The 14,342-nt window shown below is 37.2% G+C and overlaps 1 protein-coding gene across 2 annotated transcripts; it reads right to left on the bottom strand.

The window, feature by feature from the left end:
• Positions 1-891: 891 nt before the first annotated feature.
• Positions 892-14,084, bottom strand: LOC107465811 (uncharacterized). 2 transcript variants are annotated; one of them, XR_008002753.1, is made up of 11 exons: positions 13,828-14,084; positions 13,626-13,729; positions 12,847-13,004; positions 12,461-12,701; positions 12,308-12,370; positions 12,201-12,230; positions 11,971-12,117; positions 11,265-11,326; positions 11,025-11,182; positions 1,258-1,388; positions 892-1,130 (listed from the first exon to the last, which is right to left on the bottom strand). XR_008002753.1 is itself a non-coding variant. In XM_052254570.1 (9 exons), exons 4-9 carry the CDS (start codon positions 12,497-12,499, stop codon positions 11,179-11,181), a joined length of 345 nt encoding a protein of 114 aa, XP_052110530.1. In that variant the 5' UTR covers positions 12,500-12,701; positions 12,847-13,004; positions 13,626-13,729; positions 13,828-14,084; the 3' UTR covers positions 10,552-11,178. The 2 variants fall into 2 exon arrangements, 1 of the variants encoding a protein (XP_052110530.1); XM_052254570.1 differs by lacking the exons at positions 892-1,130; positions 1,258-1,388 and having other exon boundaries at positions 10,552-11,182.
• Positions 14,085-14,342: the final 258 nt, after the last annotated feature.

The raw sequence follows: 14,342 nt of genomic DNA, 5'->3' as shown, positions 1-14,342 counted from the left end.
TTCCAACTTACTCCATAACAGTTTCCAAAAATGACTCAAATTTTACATCGCGATCAAATACAATAGTTCAGAGAACTCCTTGCAAGCGCAACCTCTCTAAAGAATAGATCAGCAATGCTTGTTGCATCATCAATTTTATGGCATGTAATAAAATGAGTCATATAACTAATCCTGTCTATCACAATAAAAATGCTATCTCCACATTTCCTACTTTTAGGAAAACCAAAAACAAAATCCATAGAAATATCAATCCTAAATGCACAGGAATAAGTAAGGAAGTATACAAACCATGTGAAAATGACTTAGATTCAGCCTGTTTACATGGAATACATTTAGAGCAAAGTTTTTCAACATCCCACTACAAGAAATTATAGGAATAGCGACCGATTTAGCGACCGATTCTGGTGGTTACTAAAACCTTGGTCGCTGATTAGAAAATAGCGACCAACTTTGGTCGCTAACCATTAGCGACCGATTTCAGCGATCGATTTTTGAACAAGGCCGTCAGGCCTTCACCACAATGTATTGGTCGCTAACATAATCGGTCGCTAAATGCTGACCAAATTTTCCGTCGCTAAATCGATCGCTGAGTAAATCGGTCGCTAAATGGCGACCCACTTTTCGGTCGCTAAATCGGTCGCCAATACCTGATTTAAAAATCTAAAATCAGTTATTAATTCCTGAACTAAAAATCTAAATCGGTCACTAAATCAATTGTTGTTCCTAATTTTATAATTATAGATTTTTACTAATTTCACATTTACCACTATTAAAACTTAATTTTCATAAATAATTATATTTTCACAAAATATAAAAGAATTAAACATAGATCAATTTTTTCAAATAAATACCAAAAACATTCACAATGTAATATTGAAAATTCCTAAATACATCAAATTTATGATCCACAATCTAGACTAAAGGTAAAAATAATTCATGAATAACATAACTTTACTCTATTCATGAACAATTAGTATGGTTTAATAATTTCTACACTAGTTTTGCCTCTTTGATTTTTCCACTACTCTTGGAGCTGCAACCAATACAAACTACAACAAAATCTTTAAGCAATCTTAATCTTGAATCTTGGATCAGGCACAACTTTGTTCTTCACCAAAGTTGCCAAAACACTGTCACAAGAAAGAAAATGAAAAATGAATGAAACTCACTTAAACCAATTCATTGCCAAAATAATTGTGTTTTTGTTTGAAAGCAAAGAAAATCTAATTCATGGAAGGGTGTAGACAAAATGCAGACCTCTATAATAGCTTTGAGTCTGGAAAGTTCTGCTTTAACCTTCTCCATAGAACTGTAAGTTTTTTTCTCATTTTGTTGGTCTACATACCATTGAATCAAATCTTATTGCCTTATTCCAACCAACCCAGTTTCTGCAACATTCACAAGTAGCATAAATTTCAGTTTTCAGTATAATATACTGTTACATTGGACACCATATGAAGGCACACTGCAAGGGGGGAAAAATTAAAAATATTCATGTGATATATTTTTGTTTTCTTTTAAATTAAAAAATAGAAGATAAATTTGTCTTCTAAAATAATGATAAAACAATTAACCTCTTCTAGTAATACAACAACAACAACAACAACAACAAAGTCTTGTCCCACTAAGTGGGGTCGGCTACATGAATCAAACGACGACATTGTGCTCTGTCATGTATCATGTCTACAGAGAGACCGTTTACATGTAGATCTCGTTTTACCACCTCATGGATGGTCTTCTTAGGTCTTCCTCTATCTTTCGCCCTTTGTCCATCTTTCATCTCATCCACTCTCCTGACTGGATATTCTATCGGTCTTCTTCTCACATGTCCAAACCACCTGAGACGCAATTCAACCATCTTTTCCACAATGGGTGCTACTCCAACTCTCTCCTTTATAACTTCATTCCTTATTTTATCCAATTGCGTATGACCACTCATCCATCTCAACATCTTCATCTCTGCCACACTCAGCTTATGTTCGTGCTCCCCTTTAGCCGCCCAACACTCCGTACCATACAGCATAGCCGGTCTTATAGCGGTGCGATAGAATTTACCTTTAAGTTTTAGAGGCACTTTTTTGTCGGATATAAAACCAGATGCACTCCGCCATTTTGACCAACTTGCTTGGATCCTATGATTTACATCATGTTCAATCTCTCTATTATCCTGTATGATGCACCCAAGATACTTAAAACTTTTAACTTTTTGTAGGATGTTTTCTCCAATCTTCACCTCTATATTAGGGTTTTCCCTTCTCAGAATGAACTTACATTCCATATATTCCGTCTTGCTACGGCTTATGCGCAGACCATACACTTCTAAAGCTTCTCTCCAGAACTCCAACTTCTTATTTAGGTCTTCCCTTGACTCTTCCATAAGGATGATATCATCGACAAAAAGCATGCACCATGGCACAGGCTCTTGGATGTGCTCTATGAGTACTTCCAAGACTAATGTGAAAAGGTATGGACTTAAAGATGATCCCTGGTGCAATCCTATACCAATAGGAAATTCCTCTGTCACACCACCTTGAGTCTTTACACTAGTTGTGGCCCCATCATACATGTCTTTAATTGCCCGAATATATGCGATCCTTACTCTCCTCTTTTCTAAAACCTTCCATAAGACTTCCCTTGGTACCCTATCATACGCTTTTTCCAAATGAATAAACACCATATATAGATCCATTTTATTACTACGATACCTCTCCATCATCCTTCTTAATAGGTATATCGCTTTAGTGGTAGATCTGCCTAGCATAAATCCAAATTGGTTCTCTGTTACTTGTGTCTCTTTTCTCAACCTCCGTTCTATCACCCTTTCACATGACTTCATAGTATGACTCATAAGCTTAATCCCTCTATAATTTCCGCAACTTTGCATATCCCCCTTATTCTTGTAGATAAATACCAAGGTGCTCTTTCTCCACTCGTCAGGCATCTTCTTTGACCTTAAAATCTCATTAAAAGGCATGGTTAACCAGTTGATGCCTTTTTCTCAAAGACCCTTCCAAACCTCAATCGGGATATTATCAGGTCCTACTGCCCTGCCATTTTTCATCTGCTTTAGAGCCTCTTTTACCTCGAAGTCTCGAATCCTTCGATAGTAGTCAAAGTTTTAATCTTCTTCCCTTGTGCATAATCGACCAAGGTTCGGAAGAGTCTTCTACCCCTCATTAAATAACTCATAGAAGTAGCTCTTCCACCTTTCATTAATCTTCTCCTCTTGAGCCAACACCTCTCCATCCTTATCTTTTATGCACTTAACCTGATCCAAATCTCTCGTCCTTCTTTTTCGGCTCTTTATGATTCTATATATACATTTTTCTCCTTCTTTCGTGTCCAAAGACTGGTAGAGACCCTCATATACTCTTGTTCTTGCTTCACTTACAGCCACTTTTATCTCTTTCTTAGCCGCCTCATATTTTTCCCAGTTATATGCATTGCGGCATAAAGATCACTCTTTAAAACATTCCCTTTTTATCTTTATCTTTTCTTGTATACTCGCATTCCACCATAAGGACTCCTTGTCTCTTGGTCCTGTTCCTTTAGATTCACCAAAACTTTCTTTTGCTGTTCTTCTAATAATTTCTGCCATCTCCCTCTACATCTCTTCCACGCTTCCATTCGCATCCAACTTTGCCTCTTCTCCTACCTGTCTTAGAAAACTTCTTTGTTCCTTACCTTTCATCTGCCACCACCTTGTCCTTGGGTTCTTCGTATGATGTCTTTTCCTCAACTTTTGCTCAACGCAAAAATCCATGACGAGCACCCTATGTTGTGTTGTTAAACTCTCTCCCGGAATAATTTTACAGTTAATGCAAAATTTCTGGTCGACTCTCCTCAACAAGAAAAAGTCGATTTGAGAGCTTGTCATGCCACTCTTATAGGTTATAAGATGTTCGTCTCTCTTTTTAAAACATGTATTTGAGTTGAGAAGATCAAAGGTTGAGGAAAAGTCCAAAATAGTTTTACCCTCGGCATTGATCACCCCGAAACCATGGCCTCCGTGAATACTCCAATATCCAGTCACTTCTCTCCCAACATGGCCATTTAAATCTCCTCTTATGAAAATCTTATCTCCCAAAGGTATGCCTTGAACCAAACTCTCTAGATCCTCCCAAAACCTTATCTTGTGTTGTTCGTCCGAACCCACTTGCGGTGCATAGGCGCTAATCACATGGAAAGCACCTCCCTCCACCACAAGTTTGATAGAGATGATCCGATCTTCCACCCTCTTGACATCCACTACATCCTTCTTCCACTGCTTATCCACAATTATTCCAACCCCATTCTTATTCTTCACCTTTCCTGTATACCAAAGTTTGAAAACAGAAGTATCCAACTCCCTAGCCTTTGCATCAACCCATTTCGTTTCTTGTAGGCACATAATATTAATCTTTCTCCTTGTCATGGTGTCCACCACCTCCATAGATGATGAGCGGATAATTTATACGCTTTTTGGCATTGTTTTTAGGTAGTTTTTAATATGATCTAGCTACTTTTAGGGATATTTTCATTAGTTTTTATGCTAAATTCACATTTCTGAACTTTACTATGAGTTTGTGTGTTTTTCTGTGATTTTAGATATTTTCTGGCTGAAATTGAGGGATCTGAGCAAAACTCTGATAGGATGCTGACAAAGGACTGCTGATGTTGTTGGAAACTAATCTCCCTGCACTCAAAATGAATTTTCTGGAGCTACAGAACTCCAAATGGCGTGCTCTCAACGGCGTTGGAAAGTAGACATCCATAGCTTTCCAACAATATATAATAGTTCATACTTTATTCGTAATTAGATGACGTAAACTGGCGCCCAACGCCAGTTCCATGCTGCATTCTAGAGTCAAACGCCAGAAACACGTCACGAACCAGAGTTGAATGCCCAAAACACGTTACAACTTGGCGTTCAACTCCAAGAGAAGCCTCAGCTCGTGGATAGATCAAGCTTAGCCCAAGCACACACCAAGTGGGCCCCGGAAGTGGATTTATGCATCAATTACTTATTTCTGTAAATCCTAATAGCTACTCTTGTATAAATAGGACTTTTTACTATCATATTTTCATCCTGGATTTGTATTTTTGATCCTGTGATCACGTTTTGGGGGCTGGCAATTTAGCCATGCCTGGACCTTTCACTTATGTATTTTCAACGGTGGAGTTTCTACACACCATAGATTAAGGGTATGGAGCTCTGCTGTACCTCAAGTTTTAATACAATTACTACTATCTTCTATCCAATTCGATTTATTCATGTTCTAAGATATTCGTTGAACTTCAACTTGATGAATGTGATGATCCGTGACACTCATCATCATTCTCACCTATGAACGCGTGTGACTGATAACCACTTCCATTTTACCTTAGACCGGGCGCATATCTCTTGGATTCCTTTATCAGAATCTTCGTGGTATAAGCTAGAATTGATGGCGGCATTCATAGGAATCCGGAAAGTCTAACCTTGTCTGTGGTATTCCGAGTAGGATTCCGAGATTGAATGACTATGATGAGCTTCAAACTCCTGAAGGCTGGGCGTTAGTGACAGACGCAAAAGAATCACTGGATTCTATTCCAACCTGATTGAGAACCAACAGATGATTAGCCGTGCTGTGACAGAACATTTGGACCATTTTCACTGAGAGGATGGGATGTAGCCATTGACAACAGTGATGCCCTACATACAATTGAATGGGTACTACCTTGTGTTTAAGACCCAAGGGTGTTCTTCTATAAACATGGAAAAGAGGCACAGTAAGCCTCTCTCAATACAGAGTCAAGCAAAGCCCCCACAATCAAACTCTAAGTTTGGTATTGGGAGGCCACAACCAAACTCTAAGTTTGGTGTTGAGAAGCCCCCATATTCAAACTCTAAGTTGGGTGTTGAGAGGCCCTCATCATGCTCTAAACATCTGTGAGGCTCCATGAGAGCCATTGTCAAGCTAGTGACATTAAAGAAGCGCTTGTTGGGAGGCAACCCAATTTTTATTTATCTAATTTTATTTTTTATTTTACTATTATTTTATGTTTTATTAGGTTTATGATCATGTGGAGTCACCAAAAAAATACAAAAATTAAAAACAGAACCAAAAACAGCAGAAGAAAAATCACACCCTGGAGGAAGGACTTACTGGCGTTTAAACGCCAGTAAGGAGCATCTGGCTGGCGTTCAACACCAGATGAACGCCAGAACAGAGCATGGATCTGGCGTTGAACGCCGAAAACAAGCAACATCCTGGCGTTTGAATGCCAGGAATATGCCCTGAGAAAAGTTGGCGCTGAACGCCAGGAAGAAGCATGGAACTGGCGTTCAACGCCAGAAACATGCTGCAATTAGGCGTTGAACGCCCAAAATGAGCATCACTTCGGCGTTTAAACGCCAGAATTGTATGCTAAGGCATTATACATGCCTAATGGGTGCAGGGATGTAAATCCTTGACACCCCAAGATCTGTGGATCTCATAAGATCACCTCAGGATCTGTAGACCCCGCAGGATCTCCACCCACCTCAACTCACCTTCTCTCTTCTTCACCAATCACCTCAATCTCTCTTCCCCATCACCCCTTCACTACTCACATCCATCCATCTCTTCCCCACCAAATCCCACCCATATGGCCGAAACATACACATCTCTCCCTCTCCTCCATATCTTCTTCCATTCTTTTTTCTTTTGCTCGAGGGCGAGCAACATTTTAAGTTTGGTGTGGTAAAAGCATAGCTTTTTGTTTTTCCATAATCATTGATGACACCTAAGGCCAGAGAAACCTCTAGAAAGAGGAAAGGGAAGACAAAAGCTTCCACCTACAAGTCATAGGAGATGGAGAGATTCATCTAAAGAGTCTATAGCTCAATGGTAGAACATTTGACTGCAAATCAAGAGATCCCTGAGATACCTCAGGGGATAAATTTTCCTCCACACAATTATTGGGAGCAACTAAAGATAGGAGCACCAAAATCACTAGAGATCATGCAACAGAAGCAAGGAAGAAACATAGAGGAGCTCAAAGAGCACCATTGGTCCTTCAAAAAGGCGCCACCCTCACTAAGGTGGACTCATTCTTTGTTCTTATTTTCTCTACTTTTCGGTTTTTATGTTATATGTTTATCTATGTTTTATATCTCTACTTCATGATCATTAGTAGTTAGTAATTAAGTCTTAAAGCTATGAATAATTCCATTAATCCTTCACCTCTCTTAAATGAAATATGTTTCTAATTCAAAAGAACAAGAAGTACATGAATTTCGAATTTATCCTTGAATTTAGTTTAATTATATTGATGTGGTGACAATACTTTTGTTCTCTGAATGAATGCTTTAACAGTGCATATTTTTTATCTTGTTGTTTATGAATGTTAAAATTATTAGCTCTTGAAAGAATGATGAATAAGAGAAATGTTATTGATGATCTGAAAAATAATAAAATTGATTCTTGAAGCAAGAAAAAGTAGTGAAAAAGCAAAAGGCTTGCGAAAAAAAAGGTGGCGAAAAAAAATAGAAAGAAAAAGAAAAAGCAAGCAGAAAAAGCCAATAACCCTTAAAACCAAAAGGCAAAGGTAAAAAGGATCCAAGGCTTTGAGCATCAATAGATAGGAGGGCCCAAGAAAATAAATCCAAGCTTAAACGGCTAAATCAAGCTGTCCCTAACCATGCGCTTGTGTCATGAAGGTCCAAGTGAAAAACTTGAGACTGAGTGGTTAAAATCGTGATCCAAAGCAAAAAGAGTGTGCTTAAGAGCTCTTGACACCTCTAACTGGGGACTTTAGCAAAGCTGAGTCACAATCTGAAAAGGTTCACCCAGTTATGTGTCTGTGGCATTTATGTATCCAGTGGTAATACTGAAAAACAAAGTGCTTAGGGTCACGGCCAAGACTCATAAGTAGCTGTGTTCAAGACTCAACATACTTAACTAGGAGAATCAATTAACACTATCTGAACTCTGAATTCCAAGAGAAGCCAATCATTCTAAACTTCAAAAGATGAAGTGAGATGACAAAACTGTTCAGAAGCAAAAAAGCTACAAGTCCCGCTTATCTAATTAAAATTAATATTCATTGATATTTTGGGATTTATAGTATATTCTCTTCTTTTTATCCTAATTAATCTTCAATTACTTGGGAACAAGCAACAATTTAAGTTTGATGTTGTGATGAGCGGATAATTTATACGCTTTTTGACATTGTTTTTAGGTAGTTTTTAGTATGATCTAGCTACTTTTGGAGATGTTTTCATTAGTTTTTATGCTAAATTCACATTTCTGGACTTTACTACGAGTTTGTGTATTTTTCTATGATTTCAGGTATTTTCTGGTTGAAATTGAGGGACCTGAGCAAAACTCTGATAGGAGACTGACAAAGGACTGCTGATGCTGTTGGAATCTGACCTCTCTGCACTCAAAATGGATTTTCTGGAGCTACAAAACTCCAAATGACGCGCTCTCAACGGCATTGGAAAGTAAACATCCATAGATTTCCCACAATATATAATAGTCCATACTTTATTCGTAATTAGACGACGTAAACTGGCGCCCAACGCCAGTTCCATGCTGCATTCTGGAGTCAAAAGCAAGAAACACGTCACGAACCAGAGTTGAACGCCCGAAACACGTTACAACTTGACGTTCAACTCTAAGAGAAGTCTCAGCTCGTGGATAGATCAAGCTCAGCCCAAGCACACAACAAGTGGGCCCCGAAAATGGATTTATGCATCAATTACTTACTTCTGTAAACCCTAGTAGTTAGTCTAGTATAAATAGGACTTTTTACTATCATATTTTCATCCTGGATTGTATTTTGATCCTGTGATCACGTTTTGGGGGCTGGCCATTCGGCCATGCCTGGACCTTTCACTTATGTATTTTCAACGGTAGAGTTTCTACACACCATAGATTAAGGGTGTGGAGCTCTGTTGTGCCTCAAGTTTTAATGCAATTACTACTATCTTTTATCCAATTCGATTTATTCCTGTTCTAAGATATTCATTGCACTTCAACTTGATGAATGTGATGATCCGTGACACTCATCATCATTCTCACCTATGAACGTGTGTGACTGACAACCACTTCCGTTCTACCTTAGACCAGACGCATATCTCTTGGATTCCTTGATCAGAATCTTCGTGGTATAAGCTAGAAATGATGGCGGCATTCATGGGAATCCGAAAATTCTAACCTTGTCTGTGGTATTCCGAGTAGGATTCTGGGATTGAATGACTGTGACGAGCTTCAAACTCCTGAGGCTAAGCGTTAGTGACAAGACGCAAAAGAATCACTGGATTCTATTCCAACCTGATTGAGAACCGACAGATGATTAGCCGTGCTGTGACAGAGCATTTGGACCATTTTCACTGAGAGGATGGGATGTAGCCATTGACAATAGTGATACCCTGCATACAGCTTGCCATAGAAAGGAGTGATGAAAAACTAGAAGGAAGAAGTAGGAAAACAGAGATTTAGAAAGAACACAACACCTCCATACACCTATCTGAAATTCCCACCATTGGATTACATGAGTAACTTTATCTTTATTTTCTATTTAATTTATTATTATTATTCGAAAAACCAATAATCTCTTAAATTAGTTAAATCCACCTGACTGGGATTTACAAGATGACCATAGCTTGCTTCATACCAACAATCTCTGTGGAATCGACCCTTACTCACGTAAGGTATTACTTGGACAACCCAGTACATTTGCTGGTTAGTTGTGCAGAGTTGTGACAAAGTGTAATTCATGTTTAAGAGCACCAAGTCTTTGGAGCCATTGTTGATGATCACAATTCGTCCACCAATAGACTTTCCTGTTAGAGTGCTACGTTCCATGTCCCAAATTTCAACCTTCTGTTGCTTCGACCTTTACCTTTTACTTTGTGAACTAGCTTATTTACCCTCGTCCGTTCACGAAAACGTGAGAATCCTTACTCATTTAGCACTACATCCGGACACTGATGCAGCGACTCTTGCTTTGACACCGTACTCGAGTCATACGGCGCATTATTTTCAGGCAACGACCTAGTTTTAGCGCAATAATGTCTTTGATTCATGTCATGAAAGTTCGGTTATATTTTTATGTTGGTTGTCGAAGACCTAACACAACCCTCCTCTTTTATCCGGGTTTGGGACCGGCTATGTACCTCAAGTATAACATAGGCGGAGTTACCTCTTCTAGTAATATAAAATATTTTTTTTCAATGCTTGTTGAAATAAGAATAGTGGTTGGTGTTTGAAAATAAGCATATATGTATACAGTTAGAGATGAGAGGGAAGGATATAGAAGTAAGAGAAGACTTTTTCTAACAAATAGAAGTGCAAACCACATAGCTGACTGTCACAACTTAGAAGGCCGGCGGCTCCAACTGGACTGCTTAAACCACAACACGCAAAATCTAATATAATAATACATAACACATAGTCATAATTAACTTCATATTATCCTATATAAATAACTTATATAACTTAGATATAGTTAACTTTATATGAATTGATAGTTAAAAACTGTTAAATAATAATTTAATTAAATTTATTAAATTATTTAATAATTTTTAACTATTAACTTTATATGAAATTAACTATACTCAAATTTCCACCTCTATATATTCATGACAAAGAAAAAGTAAATAAATGCACATATATTATACTCCTAATTATGACTCCAAGCCAAGAAAATAATGAAGAACGTGACGGAGGCTAATGTGGTTTGGTCAACAAGCTAAGCAAATTTTCAGTCCCACGCTGCTACTTCTATCAAGCTCTCTAGCTTAATTTCTGCTTTGTACAAGGACCACATATAAGAAGAGTATGCCTTATTGCCTTGTATAAGTAGTGTGCTATTATATATTTTAAATGAAACATAGAAAATAACATATATTAAGAAATGAAATAAAAAAGTGGCAGTATTTATATCAATGAGAAGAAGCAGAATAATCAAATGCAAAAAAAAAAAAAAAATATGAGAAGAAGCGTATGAACTATGAAATATGAAACTCCTTGCCTCCTTGGAATTTTATTTTACCATAGTTTTCAGTTACAAACCTCAAGTATATTTGCTTGGAAATATCTGTCCATCATGACATCTACACCATAAATGGCCCTTGATTTTGAACTATGCATCTCTGGATGTACAACAGCAGCTGACTCGAATACAGATAGAATCATGTTTCTTACTCGAGTATGTATATTTGACCATTTAACTGAAAGGAAAAAAAGGGTACAGAGGTGTAAAACACTGACATATCATCAAACAAGTCAGGAAAACAGAATTCTTAGGCTCACCTGAAAGCAGGAACCTTGAGGGGCTGCAAAGCATGAAAAGTATTGGCAAAAGCAATCAAAATCTACAAAATATGAACTATTATTAGTCAAGAACACAAGTGTCTTCATTTCTTGGACAGTATCATTGGGAGTGAAGAACATAACAGAGTTAAAAAACCCACAATGTCTAAATAAACAACGATCATAAACAGTTTAGTATTTACAAACCTTTGCTGAAAATTTTTAACTATGTGAATATCAACCATCATAAACAGTTTAATGTATACAAACCTACCACCCGTACATAACTCCTTTTACTGTTAATAATTTTTTATATTAACAAAAGATGCTTTTTGTTCGTTATGTTCAAGCAAAATGTTTACTTATTGTCCCTTAATCTAATAAACAAATTAAGGAGCTTAATTTTATTCAGTTTACCAATCTAGATATCATTTCATTTGAATCTCTCCCATAAAATAGTTTTAAATAGTAGTATTGTGATTTGAATGAACAAATCCATCCAAAACACTATTATTTGATAAATCATCTAAATGTGATGTGTAACGAATCAATTCAATGTAATGAATCATTTGATGAGAGCTTGCTTGCCAGCCCATAGCTTTCTCAATAATTTTAGTAACAGGTTATGGCAAATACAGAAGACCAAACACAAATAGAAACAACTTCAACATAGAAACTAATAGGAAACGTTTAAAGTGACAAATACCTGGAGATTTGCACCATCAGTAACAGGTTCAAGTGAACCAAGATCTAGAAGCAAATTAATGAACAATCTGAAATACGGTCTTGGATTAAAAGAGGCCTTCTTCTCTTCTGCATCTTTTAGAATCAACCGAATAGTCACTGCAAGAATCTGTTAGAGAGTAACACATATTAGAATATCATTACATATTTCATCAAGCCAACAGAGGAGAGAAATGAAGTTTGCCTATAGACCTTAGAAAGAAGAAAGGACTTGTTTGATCCCTGTTCAAACAAATAACAAATTAGAGAAAAGCTTAAGAAATACCCAAACCAAAAGAAAATAAAATGGCACAGTGGACCTTCAATATTGAGAAGACAAGCTTGGCATAAATATCAATTGCAATAAATGACATTGCTGGCAGCTGTTGAGAAGATTGCATGGCCTAAGAATGCTGTTTTCCTGACTTGTTTGACGATATAATTGTTGGAACCTAAAAAAAGCACTGACATACCCAGAAACAATCTGACAGGAATATCTCCAAAGGATTCATGCTTCGGACCAATACGATGTAACGGAGATCAAACTTTTTCCCCTGGAACAAAGCGGGTTCTTCAATATACTTCTGGCAAAGGTTTTAAGATCCAAAGGTTGTCTAGTCCTTTTCTTTTGCGTGCATGATAGTCATCAATAAGTTGAGACAGATGTGTTTCAAGGTTATAAGTAGGATGCAGCCATTGAGGAGATCCATGTGCCTGAGGCAAGTATCCCCACCCCAAAAAGAGAAAGGATTTATTATCAAGCAAAGATAAAGTAATTATGCATCCAAGGAAGCATAAGTATAGTACACATTCCAGAAAAATCTCATCAGAATCGCCACAAGGATTTAACTATTGTCACCTTCTGAATTGTCTCTGAAAAATGATGTTTCATTACAAGACATGCCTCAAATGGAAATTGGTTGATGTATTGATGATCTGTTATTCCTGTAGCTTTCTTCATCTCTTCATCTACCTACTCACTTGTCCATATTATATCTGCATCTTTAGGTTCCTTTGCTGTAGGCCAAAACAAAGAGAAAGTGAGGTCCAGTTCCACAAAGCATATTTACATGAGTGAAACCATTGAAACAAAAATTTATCAGTGGTTTGAAGCTAATCAATTTCACACTTTCAGGAGTACGAGAAGCACAATAAGAACTTGGACTTAATTCTGTTCTTAGTTCATAATTAATAACTAATTATTTGTCAAAAAAATTAATAACTAATTAATAGATAATCATACAAGAACTGAATATATTTCACATGGAGTCTAAATTGAAATTTTCTTGTGTTACTTGACTTGAACCTTTCCTCTATTAGAGAAGAATGTTAATAATTGGCGCATTTAAATTAAACTTAAAGCATTTGGTGAAGTCTTATGCTCGAATATCAAAATTTACAGGCGGATCCCCAAATGGAGCTAAATCCACAAAGCAGATGTGGCTAAGCTTCGATAACTGAAACAGTAAAAACCCTACTTGCAAAAATAAAGCAGTGCAAAAACTTTGATATTACTAGCATTTGAAAAGGAAACCTAAAAAGTAGCTAAACAGTCGCTGACATTGAAAAATAGGAACAAAGAGAATTGAAAGGAAATGCAATGAGTGAATGAGAAGAGAGAAGAAAAGGTGAATGAACCTGGAAGCAGGAGATGAAGAGGAAGAGGAAGAGGCATTGGCATCGCAAGCAGTGGGGGAAGAAGCGGATGAAGAAGAATGAAGTGGATCTGGAGATCTGGAGATCTGGAAAATTCAACGAAGCACATCGCTAAAACCCTAACCAGAGGGGGAAAAAAACCAAACCTAATGGAATGGATCGGAATCGAGGATTAGAAGGTTACCTGCTTGAAGATGACGAAGATGGCGCCGAGATCTCAACGACAAAGGCGACGGCACCGAGATCTCAACGAGACTACAGAAGAAGATGGTGACAAGACCTCGGGAGACGGCGCCAATACCGCAGAAGACGATGACGACGGGACCTCAGGAGACTGCGGCAAGATGCAGAAGACTGTGGCAAAAGAAGATGATAATGGCGCTCTTGGAGAAGATGAGAATGGCATGGGTGAGTTAGGGTTAGTGATGATAATTTAGATAACATTTTTTTAAGTCACTAACTTAAAAATTAACAACTGATTTAGTGACTATAATTTTAGCAACTAAATTAGTAACTAATTATATGTTTCATTCTATTTATCTATTGATGGATTGCAAAGTCAATCACTAAATTAAAAAACAGTAATCAATTTTGTGACTAAGAGTTCTTTTTCTTTTGTTTTGGTTGCTAATTTGGTCGCTAAATTAAAAATTAGCGACCGATTTCAGCAACTATTTATATTATAGTTGTATAAAACTA

This window comes from Arachis duranensis, chromosome 9 (assembly GCF_000817695.3).
Source record: "Arachis duranensis cultivar V14167 chromosome 9, aradu.V14167.gnm2.J7QH, whole genome shotgun sequence".
NCBI classification, from domain to species: domain Eukaryota; kingdom Viridiplantae; phylum Streptophyta; class Magnoliopsida; order Fabales; family Fabaceae; genus Arachis; species Arachis duranensis.
The sequence above is the reverse complement of the archived record's forward strand: the minus strand, read 5'-3'. Positions and strand labels throughout refer to the sequence as shown.